A 23,189-nucleotide genomic window follows, 5' to 3' on the forward strand; every position below is an offset into this window, starting at 1 on the left:
TTGTTCCAAAACAATTTTTGTTCCAAAAATAAATCCAAAGTTATCATATTAATTATGGATTTACCTCGGCATGAACTAATTCTCATACATTAAGCTAGATTGAAATTGCAGTTGCTGTCGCAGGAGTGATGCAAATTACGTTATAGTACAAAACCAACTATACGGATACCAAACCTGTGCCGTTACGGAGTCAGGATAATCCTAGTCTAACGTCATTTATCTGATATTAACTTTACCCGGATCCCTGCAGTTCTTCCCAGTGAATCCAGTTGCACAACTACATGAATAGTCCTCCGTCATTTCTTCATTCGTACATGTGCCTCCATTCAAACACGGGTTGGGGACACAAGGATCTGTCATCGAGAGAAATATTGAAAGGAACTAAGCTTTGAAATATTGTTGATACGATTACAGACATAACATCTATAACAGTGACTGTACACAAAGCCTTGCATGGATCATAATGTAAAGAAAGGAAATCTTTACACACATTATCGTATCTTTCCATTAACGTGTGATAGATCTGACGTCACACAAAATGACTTGAAATTTCATCTGACTTGCAAAAGTTTAACGTTTGGCCTGTTGCGATTGCAACGCGTAACAACTCCTTAAGAAAACAAATGTACACTAAACTTGTGTTTCTTTTGTTTATTGATCGTTATCAAAAAATAAATCGAAAGTTATCATATTAATTATGGATTTACCTCGGCATGAACTAATTCTCATACATTAAGCCTAGATTGAAATTGCAGTTGTTGCCGTCTTAAGAATATTGCTTGCATTATTTAAAATAAAGCGAAACAGGAATACATAATTTCCAAACAGAGGGACGTTTTAATATGATGCGGCGTAATGCAAATAACGTTATAGTACAAATCCCCAAAACTGATACCAAACCTGTGCCGTTACAGAGACAGGATTATCCTAGTCTAACGTCATTTATCTGATATTAACTTTACCCGGATCCGTGCAGTTCTTCCCAGTGAATCCAGTTGCACAACTACATGAATAGTCCTCCGTCATTTCGTCATCCATATAACATGTGCCTCCATTCAAACACGGGTTGGGGACACAAGGATCTGTCATCGAGAGAAATATCAAAAGGAACTAAGCTTTCAAATATCATTGATACGATTACAGTAGAATAAAGTTGACATAACATCTATAACAGTGACTGTACACAAAGCCTTGCATGAATCACAAAGTAAAGAAAGGAAATCTTTACACACATTATCGTATGATAATATAATAATATCTTTCCATTAACGTATGATAGACCTGACGTCACACAAAATGACTTGAAATTTCATCTGACTTGCAAAAGTTTAACGTTTGGCCTGTTGCGATTGCAACGCGTAACAACTCCTTAAGAAAACAAATGTACCCTAAACTTGTGTTTCTTTTGTTTATTGATCGTTATCAAAAAATAAATCGAAAGTTATCATATTAATTATGGATTTACCTCGTCATGAACTAATTCTCATACATTAGGCTAGATTGAAATTGCAGTTGCTGCCGTCGTCAGATTATTGCTTGCATTACTTAGAATAAAGCGAAACAGGAATACATAATTTCCAAACAGAGGGACGTTTTAATATTATGCAGGGTAATGCAAATAACGTTATAGTACAAATCCCCAAAACGGATACCAAACTTGTGTCGTTACAGAGACAGGAATATCCTAGTCTAACGTCATTTATCTGATATTAACTGTACCCGGATCCGTGCAGTTCTTCCCATTGAATCCAGTTGCACAACTACATGAATAGTCCTCCGTCATTTCGTCATTCATATAACATGTGCCTCCATTCAAACACGGGTTGGGGACACAAGGATCTGTCATCGAGAGAAATATCGAAAGGAATTAAGCTTTCAAATATCATTGATACGATTACAGTAGAATAAAGTAGACATAACATCTATAACAGTGACTGTACCCAAAGCCCCGCATGAATCACAAAGTAAAGAAACGAAATCTTTACACACACACACACACACACACACACACACACACACACACACACACACACACACACACACACACACACACATACATACAAATAGACATACATACACAAATACACAAATATGTTTATACATACACATTGAGCAAACAAAGAAAGACATAAAGAAACAGCAGAGAATGTCGATGTTCGATTTTTCAGACATATCAATCTTCGTGACACTTGTTTCGTCATGTTTTTAACTGATTCTGTATCTTACTATAATTTAGTATTACACGTTATTGCTTGTAATCTTTACATGAATACCTTACAGTTCAGTGATTAGTAAAAAGAACGTACTCTATCATATCATATCCATACTGCAGCACATCGTATTTCACACCACACCACGCAACGCCACGTCACGTCACGTCACACTGCGTCATCTATCATACCAAACCGCGTCATCCAGACCACCCCAAACCATATTGAATCACTCTCTTCAACGCTGCATACAAACCACACCACATCACATATCACAACTTACCACAAAGTTGCACCAAGTCACTTACCATTCCGTCTCGTATCATCCACATATACCACATTACATCACATACCACATTACACCAAGCCACACCACATAGCAAATCACATCACATCGTATCACGTCACTTCGTATCACGTCAAGTACCACACTATACCACACCACACCACATGCCACCACGCCACGTCACATTGAGTCACGTCAATATCACATTATATCCCGAGCCTTTTCACTATCGTATGAGAGACCTGACGTCACACAAAATGACTTAAAATTTCACCTGATTTGCAAAAGTTTTACGTTTGACCTGTTGCGTTTGCAACGCGTAACATCTGCATAAGTAAACAGATGTAACTTAAAATGTTATTTCTTTCGTTTATTGATCGTTATCAAAACATAATTCCGCAGTTAGCAGATTCATTATGGATTTACCTCGGCACGAACTCGTTCGCATATATTAAGCTAGATTGAAAATGTAGTTGCTGCCGTCTTAATATTATTGCTTGCATCATTTAAAATAAAACGAAACAGAACTACATAAGGAACGTTTTAATATTATTCAGGGTAATGAAAATTACGTTATAATACAAAACCAACAACGCATACCAAACCTGTGCCGTTACAGAGACAGGATTATCCTCATCTAACGCCATTTATCTGATATTAACTTTACCTGGATCCGTGCAAATCTTCCCAGTGAATCCAGTTGTACAATTACATGAATAGAATCCCCTAAATTCGTCATTCATACATGTGCCTCCATTCAAACACGGGTTGGGGTCGCAAAGATCTGTCATGATCGAGAGAAATATCGATAAGAACTAAGCCCACACATATCATTGATTGATACGATTACAGTAGATTAGAGTAGACATAACATATATAACAGGACATAAAGCCCCGCATAAATCACAAAGAAAAGAAACCTTTACACACACACACACACTCACACACACACACATATATATATATATATATATATGTATATACATACATATATATATATATATATATGTATATATATATATATATATAAATATATATATATATAAATATAAATATATAAATATATATATATATATATATATATATATATATATATACGCCCAATCTTTCGCGACTGCACTTTTGTTCTGAACTTTTTTTCGATACATTTGTACCCACTGGCACTTATTTCACAAACTTATTAGCCCCCCCCCCACCCCAACCAAATAATTTTGTGAAAATTCGGGCAGTATGCTGATAACTTTTCGGGCACCTACTGAAAGAAAGATTATTTGGAATGTGTTTCTCAGTGGTTAAACTTATATAAATATTACCATTACTATTGTAACGACTTCCCACATAATTGTAACCAAATGGAAGGGTAATAGGACGGAAAATTATTGTATGTTATTTGCATACGATGTTAAAACCGATGCCTGCCTATATATTATGCACACTAACACGTAGAACGTGCGAGTAGCGCGCGAAAAATTTGGGTTATATTTTCGGGCAAGTCGTTACAACCTCCCCCCCCCCCAAAAAAAAATCAAATTGGGCTCCTACGCCTATGACGGTAGTTCTATTAGGCATTTTTTGGAGTATTCAAACTCATACGAAGTTTTGTACGGTGGAGTATAGGAATCGCGAGATTTTTAGGTCATGCACAATCACAGGAATAAATGAATAGGCCTATATCGGAAATTCCGACTGTCGCACTCCAATTTTCCAACTATCGTCAGTTTTACCAAATTTGGGGGTTGAGACACCCCACATCCCCTTTAGCGACGTCCCTGCGTGTACCCAGTGTTCTCACTGTGGAGTAGACTCCGGTATCACTCAACAACAAGGTAAAATGGGATGCGCTGCCACGGAATATGCTCCCTATATCATTTCCCCAATATTAGGGAACGGGCACCGTCTTTGAAACACCATCTGCAACTAAACAACAACTATGTACAAGCTTTGGCTCTAGCTATGAAGTGCTATCTATTATGATATTGACGGCGCACAAGTTTTCTACTGGAATCGCCTGAAGATGCGGCGTCTGTAATCCGAGGAACCAACGAACTTCTCTGATAATTCCTCAGGCTTCAACTGGACTAGACGTTCGTGGTGAATTTGGCCCACCATCACATGGTTCAGCCTCTGTTGAGTCACGGTGCTCCGCAGCCATGTCTTCGAACGCCTCAAAGCACTAAAAGATCTCTCGGCTTCCGTCGAACTGGCGGAGGAGACGAGGAGCAACCACAAAAGAGCTTCGACTTCACCAAACATAGCCCGTACCGCTGGATTCATCGACTTGAATATTTATCTATACCCTTCAACCAACGACGACTGGAACTGGCCTCGAAAGAAGGACAGACTAAGTTTAAGATTGTCGGAGAGCTCAGGGTACCAACTCACGAGTTCTAGTGGAATTCTCCATTCAGCAACATTGAGTGATATTCGATGATATGAATCCTGAGATGTGTAAGTCCTAACCAAATAGACACTACTCTTTTTCCAAATGCGTGGGGGGGGGGGGGGAGCATTTGATATTGTTTTCCCTACCCATCGAAATGTGGGGGGAGGGACGTGTCCCACAGTTCCCCCTGGATTGACGCCCATGATATATATATATATATATATATATGTGTGTGTGTGGGTTTCATATATATATATATATATATATATATATATATATATATATATATATATATATATATATATATATGTGTGTGTGTGTGTGTGTTTCATGCTTGTTATCTTAACCTGAATTTGGTTTAGCATTGATAAAGTACATTGCTGTTAATCTTTATCGAATGATCGTTTATATCGTGGTAATCCATGATGCTACGGAGCAAACTCCCCGCCTAACCCACTAAGTTCTTAACAAATCAAAGTATGGGCTACAAGTAATACTTTAACATGACTTTAATTGGTTTTTTCAAACATGATTGTTATAATATCCTCCCCTTTGTTCTTTTAGTTCCGAATACGTCATAGCATCATCATCACATTTCGGCTAAATTCTTACTTTCTGTGCAAGTGACTCCGGTGAACCCTGTAGGGCATACATATTACCCTGACATGTGCTGTTACACGTCCCTCTGTAACCCCCCGTTACCCCCGGAATTGATAATGAGTAAAGTTAGTGACATAAGAATATAAGCATATGCAATGCATATGGTTAATTGCCATAGAGGGAGAATAAACCCCGTTGCTCTCCGAAAGAAATATATTTTCATACTCTGTTACTATCGCTCTGCATCCCCATATATCCCTTTTGGAGTTTCAAGACATAATAGAACAGTTATATAGTTATTTATCTTACCCTTGGTACAGTCAGAAATACAAAAACAACGGGACGTGTCGGATGTTTCAAGGCATAGTCTACCCTCCGGACAGGTAATGGATTCACAATCGGGACCTCCAGAAGAAACAACAAACAAACAAGCACAAAGTTGGACAGTAATTATCTGATATAAATATAAAATTTGGTAAAGTTTCGATGTTACTGAACGGTAAAATCCCATAGCAGATCATCAATTACTTCTCAATTCAAATGATAAAGAAACAAGTAGAACAGTCAGTTTTGAACATATTCAATATGCTTGTTGCATTTGATTAAACTAAAATTCAAAACGTGTCTAGAAGATTACCAATTAATTCATTTGGTGGTAAGAGCTAACAGATTGACTTACTTTTATCAATGATCACCTTATGATGAGTAAATCTCGCCATTTTTGTTGTTGAAAATGTTATATACTAGCTGCTTTTGAGTAGAATTGTTTTTAGCTCTTTAAATCCACTGTAATTGTTGATATCAAAAGAGTTTTAGCGATTTGTGTATTCTTACTTAGAGTGACATAAGGTGAAGTTTGAGAAAATTCAATAAATAATTGTGATTTCAAACAAATTCGTTGTTACGGTTTTGAATTTTTCCTAGACAAAGAGGTGTTGATATCACTGTTAGATTATGTCAATATTGATTTTGTCCTTTATTACAATGTATATTTTCTGTAATGGAAGTGAGTATAGCAAGTGCTACACATAAACTATTCAAGCTCTTTACGTGACCTCATGTTGGCATGGATTTCCAATGTTAAAACTGTCATCATTCTACCTTGAATATGTAAACAACAAAAAAACAGAAGAGAATGTAAAATGTTTCAGATCGTAGTGACACTATGACGTAAGATAATCCATCATTACAAAATGAAAGCTACCTGGCACGACTTAACTTACTCCAAGCCATACACATTTCCCTAATGAAGATAATAGTACTTGGGATCTTATTAATAAAATATTTTGGAGGGCTTGACGTAACCTGAAAAAAGAAAGAAAACGACTGAGTTTAATGATTTCAAAATACTTCACGATTGTGTTTCTACCAATAGATGTGAGATCACGCCCATTCCAAACTCTAAGCTGGTGCTTCAGCCTAGATAAATATCTGCTCATAATTAAAGCGAAAGAGATCGTCACCATTGTGAGTAAAGTTGATCACGAGGTACCTGATAGGACCGTTGCTAATATACAGATTGGATTCACTGACATGAGCTGGATGCTTTAAAATAAAAGGTCCAGGGGAAAAAAAAAACTGGGATTGGTTGAAAATAAGTTTTAAGACCAGATTTTATTCGAAAAATCTCGAAAATATTCAGCACCTTAACGGTACTGTTGCGGGTACCGTCTAAAAAGAAAGTGGTGTCGTCGGCATACTGCATAAACCTGCCATACAAGTTAATGATCCCAGTTCGGGTTTTGTCTTTGTTAAATACAACGATTAATTACATTTGTTTATTAACAATATACCCTTAAAATATTCAAAATAAAAAGTCATGTATATAGTTAAGTAGCCTACTTCTTTCAAATTGAAAGTCTCTTTTAGAATATTCATGTCTAGAGTGTACTGAATAAAAACTATATACTTTCATTTTTATGCAGACTGTAGACAGACTTACCTTGACTGGTTACTTGTTGAGAAATAAAAGATAAAATGATGATAAAAATACACCAATCTCTAATTCTTGATGCCTGTTCCATGCTGCTTGTGATAGCAGAAAATTAGTCACCGATTACGAATGAAAGATTTCGTATAAAGTAGGAATAAAACTACCCAAAACAAGAACAGGCACTTATCCACTGTAACTGCACACAAAGCTATATTGACTACACATTAGCTGAAAGAGAAAGATAATATGCATAGCCTATATACAGTCATTTAGTTACCAAATACCACAGAAATATTGTGCATAGATTCTATGCAAACGTATATACATGGTTGAGTAACCCTCACTATATACAGGTTTCTACTGAAATATTCTGTTTAACCGATTCTCTTGGATGATTATAAATAGTGTACAAGGAAGGTCAACATAATATCGGACGGCTTGGCTCTCTGCTGCACTCCTTTGTGTCCATTTTATTTACTTTTTAATTATTATTTAAATTAAACAGTTAGATAAGATCTAAATTTGAGGTATTTAAATCTGTAGCTGTGAATTTAGAATTAGCTCGATGAACCGAGTGTGCATCGATGAGGAGAATCCGTTATTCACAAAACTAGCATTCAATTTGATACTTGTCGTTGCAGGCCAGTAAAAGTCACGGTTGTCAACCAAAGTAATATTTCTATATAGCAATTTTAACCGTTAAAGGGAGTGAAGACTCGTGAACAAAGAAACGTCTGATGCCGGTAATCTGACCAAGTTTCGAATGAGGTGTAACAGAAGTGTTAGACACCACCATCGATCCCAGAAAATACACACACACAGCTTGCTACCGTCGGTAAATAGACACTAGTGTACATTCAAAACATACAGCTACGATCAATACCCACAACACAGTGTACATAGCAGCGATGGACATCTCAGGTCCATATAAAAGGTAGAAAGGTATCACGTTTCATTACTGTCTGCATTTTGTAGCGACAAGAAGAAAACTTCACTTGCAAGCAACGGAAAGTTAACTTTTTCAGAGGGCGGCACGCGGTTTGGGGTGAGTCTTCGATGCCTTTAATGTATGCCCTATATTGTGTGTTCCTTAAAACTGTATGTGTATAATTTGGAGAATAAGACCTCCAGGAAAGTACTTTTGGAAAACTACTAACAATTATAGCATGTTATAATTTGGGGCATATACCTTTAACCATCTTTAACTATCTTCCCTATAATGAGAAGATTTTTACTTTTGAAGATACAAATGGGGTCCAGATGGGACACAGAAAATTTCAACATCTCAACATTCCATAACTTCATCTCAATATGTAGCCTTGTGCGACCTATTTACCACTGTCCTACACGATAAACTTTCAACAAAATCAACATTTCGGTATAAAAAAAAAAATCACGAACGTTCAACTACAATCACAAAGCATAACATTTTCTTAAAATTTAGGATGAAAGTGCATGGTAGGGTGGTACTAGGTATGGTAGAGTACGGGTAGGGTAAACAACTAAGGGTAGCGAAAGGGACACATCCATTAACTGTTGACGTATTCGAACTCTGATAACTCTGAAGATATCAAACATGGGTGGTATTCATAATAGAAACATTGAACCAGCTGAAAATGTTAATTTGCTTTTCAAAACACACTTACGTAGAGATGAAAGTTTTAATAAGGATGACATAAATATTGTCGCCTGTTCGAGCCCGTCCTCGCTCTCAAAACCACTTTTACAGATAGAATCCAGAACGAATTGCTAACTTCACTTCCACTAAAACAAACTTGGAACATATGCAATCTAAGGTCAAACAACAAAGAGACAGAGACAAAAATGAAAGAACAGAAAACGCTTTGCTGTCAGTGTGCACTCAAGTGGTCAAGTCATTGGACTTGTAATCTATGGTTGCAGGTTCGAGTCCTGGCCAGATCATTACGTTGTATCCTTGGGCAAGGCCCTTAATCCCCATTGCCTATCTTCACCCAGGAGTATAAAGGGGGGGACCTTACAGGGATATAGCTTGTATACATAGTTGCGTGTGCCGGTTTGTGGCTGCACACCAGCGTAGATGTGGTACATTGCAGTGGTGCATTGTATAGCGACCAACAGGGACTGTTTGAATTGTGCACACTTTGATGTGTGGGTGTGACAAGGTATACCAATCACCGGGGGTTTAATGTTGCACCAGGGGTTTAATGTCGTGTGTCAAACAAGATTGTAAACCTTCAACTTTAACTTAGTTCACTTTTACTAGTCAAAATGGGTCAAATGTTTCAAATGTAGCTATCTCTAAAGCAGGATGCTTAAAATATGTTCTTTCAATATTCAACTTTTTGTTTTCTCTCTCGATACACACAAATCGAATGCAAATTTCATTAAGATTCCTAGGATATGTAACTCTTTCTTTCATTAGTAAAATTCAATTTTTCATTTGGAAGCTATATCCCTTTTCAACGACTAATCTACTTTCCCTTTTGAGGCAACGTTTTGTCCTAAGTTGTTGACTTTCTCAAGTCATTCAATCTTAGGTTGTGCAGATGTCATGTTGAATATATCACGTTGTTGAGTGCAATACGTTGAATGGTCTATGTAAGTAATGTAGTTACGTTAAAGGTGTCGAACCCTGATGGATATTTGCATATGTCAGTATCTGACTGATTAAAACACCAATTATTAATAGACTTAATAGGTGTTGAGATGCCGCGAGCAAAAATTTTCAATTTCTTCTGGGAATAGCTTCTCGATAGCTGTGAAATCTCCTTCATGCCATCACTAGAGAGACACCTAAGATGGTTGGTTAAACTAGAAAATCAACGCATGTTTTTCGAGTATGATGCCGCAGCCTATATATGCCTTATCGGTCGGACCTATTAGTTCGAATAAATGAATAATATAACCAAAGCATTCGATTATCTATACATTTATATTAAGTGATGTATTTCAACCAATTACTTTGACGATTTAGTTTGGAAGTCAATAGAGCAATTATATGGAGTATGATACCTCAGAGGGGCTTTCCAGAAATTCAACATACTTCAACATCGCTGCCACACAATTGCATAGAATACTAAAATCCTCCCGATAGTCATCCTTCTTATATTAACCTCTGCGTATTTATTTAAAACGAAAAGTCAATTAACAAGAATTTTCAGTAATGTCTTCTTTAAATCAGTTTATTTTAAATTCTCTGACCAACAAACGTTGTTTTACCAAAAAAAAAAGTCATACCATAAACTTCCCCGAATTCAAACGCTTCAGAAAAAACAAAATAACAGCCCTTTGCTTATATTATCTGAATAAATACTTGCATTTTTACTTCCAATGATATCAATAAGCATTAAAAATAATTATTAAAAATAATTGTTAAATAGCTTAGGTCTAAAACACGTGCTGAAGCGCTCTGAACTTCTGTCTCCTATCATACTCCACCCATCCCACCAAAGTCAACCCCTTCTCTCAATTGACATACCTTTAACATTTTTCTCTGCATTAACATATCTACACTTCCGTTAACATTCATGTTAGGATGTCAAATATTTAAATACGTATGCCTACATGAAATATCGTAAATCTAAAAGTAAATATTGCAATGATAATGGTTCCCATAGGCCAAAGATACAATCATGATATTTCCAGTTAACTACAGATGTAACCATGGTTCCAATAAGCTAAAGATGCAATCATAATGGTTCCAAAAGACTTGAGATGCAATCATAATGGTTCCAGTACGCTAAACATGCAATCGTAATGGTTCCAGTAAGCTAAGTATTGTAATCATAATGCTTCCAATAGGCCTACAATATAATCATAATATTTCCAGTACGCTACAGATGTAACCAAGTTTCCAATAAGCTAAATATGCAATCATAATGGTTTCAGTAAGCTAAAGATGCAACCATAATGGTTCCAGCAAGCTAAATATGCATCGTAATGGTATCAGTAAGCTAAATATTGCAATTATAATGGTTTTAATAGGCCAAAGATAGAATCATAATATTTCCAGTAAGCTACAGATGCAACCAAGGTTCCAATAAGCTTAAGATGCAACCATAATGGTTCCAGTAAGCTTAACATGCAATCGTACTGGTTTCAGTAAGCTAAGTATTGTAATCATAATGCTTCCAATAGGCCAAAGATACAATCATAATATTTCCAGTACGCTGATGCAACCATGGTTCCAATAAGCTAAAGATGCAATCATAATGGTTCTAATATACTAACGATGCAATCATAATGGTTCCAGCAAGCTAAATATGCAATCGTAATGGTTCCAGTAAGCTAAATATTGCAATGATAATGGTTCCAATAGGCCAAAGATAGAATCATAATATTTCCAGTAAGCTACAGATGCAACCAAGGTTCCAATAAGCTAAAGATGCAATCATAATGGTTTCAGTAAGCTAAAGATGCAACCATAATGGTTCCAGCAAGCTAAATATACAATCGTAATGGTTCCAGTAAGCTAAATATTGCAATGATAATGGTTCTAATAGGCCAAAGATAGAATCATAATATTTCCAGTAAGCTACGGATGCAACCAAGGTTCCAATAAGCTAAAGATGCAACCATAATGGTTCCAGTGAGCTAAATATGCAATAATAATGGTTTCAAGAGACTAAAGATGCAACCATAATGGTTCCAGCAAGCTAAATATACAATCGTAATGGTTCCAGTAAGCTAAATATTGCAATGATAATGGTTCTAATAGGCCAAAGATAGAATCATAATATTTCCAGTAAGCTACGGATGCAACCAAGGTTCCAATAAGCTAAAGATGCAACCATAATGGTTCCAGTGAGCTAAATATGCAATCATAATGGTTCTAGTAATCTAAAGATGCAATCATAAGGGTTCCAGTAAGCTAAATATGCAATCATAATGAGCTAAAGATGCAATCAAAATGGTTCCAGTAGGCTATGGATGTAATAATTATGATTCCAATAAGCTATAGATGCGATAATAATAGTCCCAGTAAGCTAAAGATGCATCCATAATGTTTCCAGTAAGCTAAAGATGCAATCATAGTGGTTCCAGTAAGCTAACGGTCCAATCATAATGGTTACAGTAAGCTAAAGATGCAAGCATAATGGTTCCAGTAAGCTACAGATGCATTCAAAATGGTTCCAGTAAGCTTAAGATGCAATCATAATGTTTCCAGCAAGCTAAAGATGCAATCATAATGGTTCCAGTAAGCTAAATATGCAATCATAATAGTTCTAGTAAGCTAAAGATGCAACCAAAATGGTTCCAATGAGCCTACGGTACAATCATAGTAGTTCCAGTAAGCTAAAGATGTATTGTGACTTTGTGATAAAAGCAAAGTTAGGATAAATTCATGCTTGAAAATTGTTGTTGAGGGACAACATGCAGTCACTATTCTGTTTTAAGATCAAACACTAGTTCAATATTACACTATGAACTTGATCTTTTACGAAGCACTGTAATGCGTATTATAGTTTAATAATGACTGAGATCGTGTCTCGAAAAGTTGGGGGTTCGTGGACAACTCTGATATCCACAGGGGTTTGTGGGGGGATATAGTTAGGGAAACCCTGATTTAATCCCTTTGCATCCCGTTTGAAATAGAAAGGAAACGATGCATGACGTACTGCAAATTCAGATTATTAAACTTCGTAATTGCTTATTTTTGTTTTTTGATTTTTAATAGTTTATCAAAATCCATGATGGCCTATAACACTGTGGCCAAAGAAAATAATTTTAATCGAAAAATCTTATCATCAATGAAGTATCACGCTGTGTATTATGTACAGGTATAAATACAGACATGTGTATTGTATAACTACTGGGCTGTGTTCGCAACACGGTGACATGTGTTACAGGTGGCACAGTAAATACTGCAAAGCTATTACACGTTGAACTACGAGTCCGGCAGGTGAAAATTTGCAGTAATTAAAAAAAAAAAAAAAAAAACAGCTAGAGACTTTAGCTCTTTACTTATCAGTTGCAATGCGCTGATACACAATCAAAATTAAAATAAAATTTAAACATATTTATTAGACCAATCGTTACAGAGTGAGAAATTCACAATTTTAAGTATAATTTCTTTCATTTTGTGGAATACCTCTACGACTCCTATACATTACACTCGGCTATGGAAATCTTGAGATCCTTATACACCTGCCCCCTGGTTTCCCAATACCAAGTGAAGCTTTCCAACTATAGAGGTGATTGAATAGTTTATATATTGAGGCCTTCTGTCACAGAATACAACTGCCTCTTTTCCTTCAGTGAATAATTTATGGGAATATTCGTTTTCTTCTCTCATCGAAGCCTCATCAAACATTTTGCCACTCGCATTCTCAACTTTCCTTTCTTCTTATCAATCTGTTCAAAAGATTTATTTGTAGTTTGGATATTTCATTTTTCCAAAGTTTCCTTGCTTTTAATCGTTGCCTTCTTGCCAACGATTTCATAACTATCATGATTGTTAACGGTTTCCTGATATAGTAAAAGCATATGTTGGTATTTTTACTTCTCCATCTTCTATACTGTAATATTTAGGGTCACCATTGTACACCATTTCGTTATTGACATCACCATGGTGATTGACAGGTTGATTCCCTCTGACGTCAGTTCCGTTATTATCTTGTTTATCAGGGTGAGCAGTTCCTCCTTTTTGTCTGTAACATAAACACAGAATGAATATCTTTGTAGAGTCTTTCGGTTTTCATTGGCTGAAAACGTTCATTCGAATAAATGAAATTTTGAAGTAAACTTGTAATAACCTTGATTTTGCTTGTCTAACCCTATTTTCGTCATTGATTCATTGAATGGTTTCCAATATTTATTACACTTATATGGTTTACATTAAAGCCTCTGATTTGTAACTATTTCATAATATAGGCCTATATAGGTATTCTTTTCTTTATACACTGTTAAATCCTTTCATTCGCTGATCAAACATCAATACAATATTTACAGTTAAGCATCGATTTAAATTGTGGTTACTGTGCATATTTTAAATGAAAATAAGATTCACCTTCTTGAGCGGTACCAGAGTAAGCCCACAAACACAAGGACTAGCAATTGTATAACCGCAATTGCGACATTTACTATCCAAAGACTTGTCCCGCCGTTGTTGGTCTCTATGAGTGAATTCAAAGTGGTTTGTTTTATGGCAACAAAAATGAAAGATAAACTAGACGTTCCACTCAGCCACTAAATTGGTACACGTGTTCATCTTTAACTTGATATTTCGGGTACGACCACGATGTGTCACTTCCGTTATAGAAACGTTTACAAGTAGAGCCTGTCCACAAACAAATACAGCTTCCATTGGCTCACATATCTGGGAATTACAGTCTTATGGCAGCTGTTATAAGCTGTCAAATACTTTTGCTGAAAGTTTCAAAAATTTCTGAAGCGTCTCCAAGCTACGGCCCATATTTCAGTGGATTATACAACTGCCATATTTCAATGCTAACGTTTAATATTTTAAATAAATAAAGATAGGTATCAACATCGAAGACACATATACAGATAGGGATATCTTATGTCGTCAGATGTGTATACATTCAGTATGCTAGGTATAATTACAGAGTTTTTCAAATTGACGATAATGTACAAAGATAAGGTAGCTTATGTCATCAGCTTTGTACACTTTTAACAATAATTCTTTCATCTGGATTAGGCTATGAGATTGGTCCTTGTACTAATAGTTTCAACCTCTAGTAAGAGCTAGAAATTATTTATATGGCTGATAAGTTATGAATGATTTATGGGAAATATAATCTTTGTGTTTTGAAACAATATTTTGTCTTTAATACTACTACTACTACTACTACTACTACTACTACTACTACTACTACTACTACTACTACTACTACTACTACTACTACTACTACTACTGATAGAATGAATATATAGAAACTGATAGAATTATGAGACCTATATGAGGTAGAATAATGATACAGATTTTTCAAATGTAATCGAGAATATAAAAACGACATGTTTCATGAAAAACATCAGCATCGCTTTAACAATATATTGTAAGGTATTAAACAGTTAAAAGCGTCTCTGAAACATAAGCAAGCTTTGCTTGTTATGTGATTGGGGAATATGTCCAACAAGGAACAATTGCGAAAATGACAACATTTGTATCACGAGAGGTTTTCGCATAGAAGGGAAAAGGAAACGATGGGGTTGAGGGCGAGGGAGGCAGAGCATGTCATAAACGTCCTTTAAAATTCAACAGAGTTGGTTTATAAATCCTCGCCTAGTGCAATCTCTCCACTCCTATGAGATAAATGTTTATACATAAAACGGAATAAATTTTGATGTTATTCATTTTTGTGCATGGTCATTTGTCAAGTGAATTACTTTTCAGGCTAAAAATGACTTGAAAATGCCTTTTCAAGTTGATAATTAAGAAAATACTTACCACTGGTAGGCTTGGTAACTGTTGGAACATCTGCAATCAGTAAAAGAAGAAGAAATAGACGTATTGGTCTCGGACGGATCCTGAGATTGTGAGTTTTACTTACTTTTGCTCCATAGGTCTGCTCACCGACTGTAACCAGTACCAACAATTATGAATGGGATTCGAGATATAAGATATGAGATATAAGTATGAAAAGAGACGTATAAAAAGGAATTCTGTAACACATGGGCACGCGAGTCAAGAGTACACGTACACACGTCCATGTTCGCAAATATTTCTGCTTCTTATATATAAGTATATACAAAACAGAAATGATGAATTCCCAGTACAAAGCGATGTCCTTTATTACGTCTCAGTTAACAGCGTAGGTAAACATTTCTTTCAAAACACCATAATGTTACATTCTGTGTTGGACATGTGTGTGGAAAACCCACCGGAATAATATAGTGTTGCATACCTCCATACAATGTACAGCTTACTGCAGGCAAATAACAAATCGACTAAGATGTTACTTGTTACTTCAATACTCAGTTACTGTAAAGGAGAATATTAACGTCCTTAATGAACGCAACGCAGTTCCTCCTCTGTATTGTACTGAAAAAATACAACATTCTTAGCAAATCAAGCTCATGTTTCATGCTTGTAATCTTAATATGAATTTGGTTCGGCATTGATAAAGTACATTGCTGTTAATCATTATCGAAATCGTTATATCGTGATAATCTATGATGCTATGGAGCAAGTGACCTTCTCACCCAATAAGTTCTTAGCAAATCAAAGCATGGGCTGAAAGTAATACTTTAACATGAATTTAATGGTATTTAAAACATGATTGTTATTATATCCTCCACTTTGTACTTTTTAAATCCGAGAACGTAATAGTATCTCAATCACATTTTAGCTAAATTCTTACTTTCTGAGCAAGTGACTCCGGTGAACCCTGTACGAATACTGTTATGGGCATGTTATACCTATTGCATATTCACAATGCTACATTTCTTGATGATGTCATCTCTACGTCATCGCCCTAGTGATCGTCAACGCAAGTACCGCGTCCTAATAGAGGTTTATACACCGCTGTTGGGGAACCATCGCCTCTCACCCCGTTCCAATAGCACGGTTCTTTATTGTTTTGCCGTAACATTGCGTTACCTGTTATATTCCTATCGTTAGTACGTTCTGTGTATCTGTTCAAGTTTTGACTGAAGGATCTTCAAGTCTTTAATGACTTCTTTCCACCTAATTATCCACTCACTTCTACTACGGAATGGACTTTCCCTTATCCATACCATATCTGACATCCATCCAGAGAATTGAAGTGGATCCCATTATAACAAGTTTAACTATTCTTGGATGAACTTTTATTCATTTATAAATTCCGCGCCTCGCGCCTTTTGATGGAGCACTCTTTTTCTCGGATCATTAAAAGGCCCAGCTCTACTACACCATCGAGTTCATCGACTTCAGACCCAGTCTTAATAGATAAGTTAATTATTTCTATCTGGCGCCTTAAGTTAACTCTACTCTTTGTTATTCCCTTATTTGTACCATTCACCTTTATTATCCATATTATTTGTAGAATATAGAAATATTACTATTCAAAATACCATTCGAAACCTCGTCAATCTTTGATTTTATGCGTTAACACCCTTGGAAACTCATTCTGCCGGAATACGACTTATTTACATGTCGTTTCCGTACCAATACACATAACCCTGGCTTTTGCACACGTCCCTAATTCAACCTACGCCACCCTCCGGAATTGATAATGAGTAAAGTGAGTCAATAATACGAATATAAGCATATACAATGCATACTGTTAATTTAATAGAGTTAGATTAAACCCCGTTTCTCTCCTAAACAAATACATTTTCATACTCTGTTATTATCGCTCTGCATCCCCATATATCCCTTTTGGAGTTCCAAGACATAACAGAACCGTTAAATAGTTACTTATCTTACCCTTGGTACATCTTGGTTCAAGGAAGCCATTAGGACAGATACAGATGAACATTTCGGATGATTCAAAGCAGACACCATTGTTTAGACAGGGATTGGAATCACAAGGGGAACCTCCCGAAGAAACAAGAAACAAACAAGCACAAATATTGACAGTAATTAACTGATATAAATATAACATTTGGTATAGTTTCGATGTTACTGAACAGTAAAATCCCATAGCAGATCATTAATTACACTTCAATTAAAATGAAAAAGAAACAAGTAGAACAGTCAGTTTTGAACATATCCAATATTCATGTCATCCAGACCACACCACACCATATTACATAACTCTCTCTAACGCTACATACTACACCATACCACATATCACACCTTACCACAAAGTTGCACCAAGTCACCTAACATTCCGTCTCGTATCATCCACATATACCACATTACATCACATACCGCATTACACCAAGCCACACCACATACCAAATCACATCACATCGTATCACGTCACGTACCACACTACACCACACCACATGCCACCACGATCACATAACGTCACGTCACGTCACATTACATCCCGTGCCTTCTCAATATTGTATGAAAGACCTGACGTCATACAAAATGACTTGAAATTTCACCTGACTTGCAAACGTTAAGCGTTTGAACTGTGGCGTTTGCAACGCGTAACAATTGCATTAATATGTAACTAAAAATATTATTTAGTTTGTTTATTGATCGTTATCAAAACATAATTCCGCAGTTAGCAGATTAATTATGGATTTACCTCGGCATGAACTAATTCGCTAGATTGAAATTGTAGTTGCTGCCGTCGTCAGATTATTGCTTGCATCATTTAAAATAAATCGAAACAGAAAGACCTAATTTCCATACAGAGGGACGTTTTAATATTATGCAGGGTGGTGCAAATTACGTTATAGTACAAAACCAACAACACATACCAAACCTGTGCCGTTACAGAGACAGGATTATCCTAGTCTAACGTCATTTATCTGATATTAACTTTACCTGGATCCGTGCAGTTCTTCCCAGTAAATCCAGTTGCACAACTACATGAATAGTCTTTCGTAATTTCGTCATTAGTACATGTGCCTCCATTCAAACACGGGTTGGGGACACAAGGATCTGTCATCGAGAGAAATATCGAAAGGAATTAAGCTTTGAAATATTATTGATACGAACAGTAGAATAGAGTAGACATAGCAGCTATACTACTGACTGTACATAAAGCCCCGCATGAACACAAAGATAAATGAAAAAACTTTAAAAAAAACTTAAACAAAAATAATAATATATATATATATATATATATATATATATATATATATATATATATATATATATATATATTTATATACACACACACACATATGTGTGTGTTGATGGACAATTAAGAGATCTATTATTTCCAATTATTCAAGCTCATGTTTCATGCTTGTAATCTTAACATGAATTTGGTTCGGCATTGATAAAGTACATTGCTGTTAATCATTATCGAAATCGTTATATCGTGATAATCTATGATGCTATGGAGCAAGTGACCTTCTCACCCAATAAGTTCTTAGCATATCAAAGCATGGGCTGAAAGTTATACTTTAACAAGACTTTAATGGTATAAAAAATATGATTGTTATTATATCCTCACGTTTGTATTTTTTAGACCCGAGAACGTCATAGTATCACAATCACATTTCGGCTAAATACTTACTTGATAAGCAAGTGATTCCGGTGAACCCTGTAGGGCATCTACAAGTAAAACCCTGGTTTTTGCTGTCACACGACCCTCCGTTACTACATGGATTGGAGCCACATGGATCCGACACAGCTAAAAAATGATGAATGAAATTCTGACGTTATTGCTTAAGCCGTTACCTCTTCTATCCTTTTGTTACAATTCTGCTATATTATTTGGGAATATTACCTGTTTCCTCCCACCATTCTTTAATATATTCCTACATATTCTTATCCTCTTTCTGTGGCAGCCTATCCTACCTAAATTAATCTTAGCGTGTCTAGTTTGAGTCACATAAAACACATTTACATGTGTATAAATGGTTTAATACTGTAATCAGTAAAGTGTGAACCTTGCTTGAAAAGGGCGAATCAGAAAGTTGTTGTCATCGATTTCGGCAATAAATGTTGCAATGAACTTACAGAAAAATTAACATGAATGGTCTTTTATAACCAGACTGCAGATTCTTTTGGTATTGTTCAACCATAGCATTTATAGACTACAAGATGTTCATGTGTAGGATGCTCCAAAAACCAACTTGCCGTCACCCACACCCGATCTCCCACAATACATTGGAAAGAAAACAACTTGTTTTAGTATTACTTGGCCCTCATTCCATGCCAGTAATCATATCGGCCATGAGATATGCTTATTTTCGTATGTTAAGGTGACTAAATCATGATGGTAAATTTCTAACAAAAATTCAACTAGCTAAGTGACATAGAGAGAACCACTGCCCCCACCCGACCTACCCACCCCACCCCACCTCCCTCCTAGTTAACCTTAAAATAAAACCTTTATATTTAAGCATAACATACAAATGGTCTTTTAATATGCCGGCTATTTTACTTTATTTCTGTCTAATTTATGAAAAAGCAACACAAAACATGGCAGCATTAGGAAAGGCACTCAAGTAACATTCGGTAGGCATGAGCGATATATTATTTGATAAACCATTGATTATTTCAGTAAATACATACCATTATCTGAACATGTACTTCCAGTGTACCCTGCAGTACACAAGCACACAGGCTGAATTGCGCTGTCACACGTCCCGCCGTTCTCGCATGGATTTGGAATGCATGGATCAGACATCACAGCTAGAACGAAGTTATGATTAAAACGTTCTTACTTTTGTAATTATGTCGGCCGTGAGGTTAGCTTAATGTTTGCATGGTAAGGTGATTAAATCATAAAACATTCTAACAAAATCCTATTAGGTAAATTTAATGCGTTTTGGGTATCTGGCAAATTTTCCCATAACTCCTACTTTCCTTTGCCTAATCATATTCCGGGTCAAAATTTCTTAAGACTAATTCATCACGAAAGGACTTATAGATAAGACCCGGAATTAAATTGATATAACAATGAAAAGTTCAGTAATCAGTTTAATCGACGATCTTATTATCATAATTTGGCCGGTAACTGCCAATTATTGTTGGCCGCCGTTACCAGATCATGAAGATCAACACCCTGTACATCATTGATTCAATTCAGGTTGATTGATATCGTGACATGTATGAATTTAACATGATTTGAACCGGGTTTAATCGACGCATGTAACAATTAAACGCAAAACGTTTATGTATGTGTATGTATCGGTGTTCAAGGACAACTAATAGATCTCATATTTCCAATTATTCAAGCTCATGTTTCATGCTTGTAACATTATTTTGGTTCGGCATTGATAAAGCACAGTGCTGACAATCATTATCGAAAACTTAATATCGTGATAATCAATGATGCTACAAACTTACCGCCCCACTCAATTAATTTTTAACAAATCAAAGCATGGGTTACAAGTAATAATTTAACATGACTGTAATGATATTTAAAACATGATTGTTATTATATCCTCCACTTTGTACTTTTTAAATCCGAGAACGTCATTGTATCTCAATCAAATTTCGTCTGAATACTTACTTGATAAGCAAGTGACTCCGGTGAACCCTGCAGGGCATGTGCAAGTAAAACCCTGGCTTGTGCTGTCACACGTCCCTCCGTTACTGCATGGATTGGAGTCACATGGATCCGAGACGGCTAAAAAATGATGAACGAAATTCTGACGTTATTGCTTAAGCCTTTACCTCTTCTGTCCATTTGCTACAGTTCTGCTATACTATTTGGGAATATTACCTGCTTCCTCAGAACATCCTTTATCATATTCCTACTTATTCTTAGTATCCTCTTTCCGTGGCAGCCTATCCTACCTAAAGTAATCTTAGCGTGTCTAGTTTGAGTCACATAAACACATGTACATGTGTATAAATGGTTTAATACTGTAATCAGTAAAGTGTGAACCTTGCATGAAAAGAGCGAAACATTTTCCCAACCATTATCTGAACATGTACTTCCAGTGTACCCTGCAGTACACATGCACATAGGCTGAATTGTGCTGTCACACGTCCCGCCGTTCTCGCATGGATTTGGAATGCATGGATCAGACATCACAGCTAGAACGAAGTTTTGATTAAAACGTTCTTACTTTAGTGATTATGTCGGCCGTGAGGTTAGCTTAATGTTTGCATGTTAAGGTGATCAAAGCATAGAACATTTCTAACAAAATCCAATTAGGTAAAGTAAATGCGTTTTTGGAAATCTGGAAAATTTTCCCTTAACTCCTTCTTTTCTTTGCCTAATCATATTCCGGTTATAATTTCTTAATACTAATTCATCACGAAAGGACTTATAGATCAGACCCGGAATTAAATTGAAATAACAATAAAAAGTTCAGTAATCAGCTAATCGACGATCTTATTATCATAATTTGGCCGGTAACTGCCAATTATTGTTGGCCGCCGTTTCCAGATCATGAAAATCAACACCCTGTACAACATTGACTCAATTCAGGTTGATTGATATCGTGACATGTATGAATTTAACATGATTTGAACCGGGTTTAATCGACGCATGTACCGATTAAACGCAAAAACGCTTATGTATGTGCGTGTGTGTCGGTGTTCAAGGATAATTAAGAGATCAGTCAAATTTCCAATTATTCAAGCTCATGTTTCATGCTTGTAACATTATTTTGGTTCAGCATTGATAAAGCACAGGGCTGACAATCATTATCGAAAACTTTATATCGTGATAATCAATGATGCTACCGAGCAAACTTCCCACGCACCCTAATAAGTTCTTAGCAATTCAAAGCATGGGCTGAAATTAATACTTTAACATTAATTTAATGATATTTAAGACATGATTGTTATTATATCCTCCCCTTTGTATTTTTAAAATCCTAGAACGTCATAGTATCACAATCACATTTCGGCTAAATACTTACTTTCTGAGCAAGTGACTCCGGTGAACCCTGTAGGGCATGTACAAGTAAAACCCTGGCTTGTGCTGTCACACGTCATTCCGATACTGCATGGATTGGGGTCACAAAAGTTCACTGAAATGATGGAATGAAATTCTGACGTTTTTTCAAGCCGTTACCTCTTCTGTCCATTTGTTACATACAGTTCTGCTATAATAATTGGGAATATTACCTGTTTCCTCCGACCATCCTTAATCATATTCCTACTTATTCGTATCCTCTTTCCACGGAAGCCTAAAGTAAGCTTAGCTTGTATAGTTTGAGTCCCATAAGCACATGTACATGTAAATGGTTTAATACTGTAATCAGTAAAGTGTGAACCTTGCTTGGTGAGGGCGAAACAGAAAGTTGTCGTCATCG

At 36.1% G+C, this 23,189-nt stretch overlaps 1 protein-coding gene across 1 annotated transcript in view; it reads right to left on the reverse strand.

The window, feature by feature from the left end:
* Positions 1 to 23,189, reverse strand: part of LOC139974161 (uncharacterized) — a 162,229-nt gene that overhangs the window by 3,788 nt on the left and 135,252 nt on the right. Inside the window, exons 15-19 of the mRNA XM_071981103.1 lie at positions 21,841 to 21,960; positions 20,488 to 20,607; positions 19,484 to 19,600; positions 18,784 to 18,900; positions 17,767 to 17,877 (exon numbers count right to left, since the gene is read on the reverse strand). Coding sequence (XP_071837204.1) covers positions 17,767 to 17,877; positions 18,784 to 18,900; positions 19,484 to 19,600; positions 20,488 to 20,607; positions 21,841 to 21,960 — 585 coding nt within the window. The remainder of the gene's footprint in view (positions 1 to 17,766; positions 17,878 to 18,783; positions 18,901 to 19,483; positions 19,601 to 20,487; positions 20,608 to 21,840; positions 21,961 to 23,189) is intronic.

The sequence above is a fragment of the Apostichopus japonicus genome, chromosome 9, assembly GCF_037975245.1.
Source record: "Apostichopus japonicus isolate 1M-3 chromosome 9, ASM3797524v1, whole genome shotgun sequence".
In the NCBI taxonomy this organism is placed as follows: domain Eukaryota; kingdom Metazoa; phylum Echinodermata; class Holothuroidea; order Aspidochirotida; family Stichopodidae; genus Apostichopus; species Apostichopus japonicus.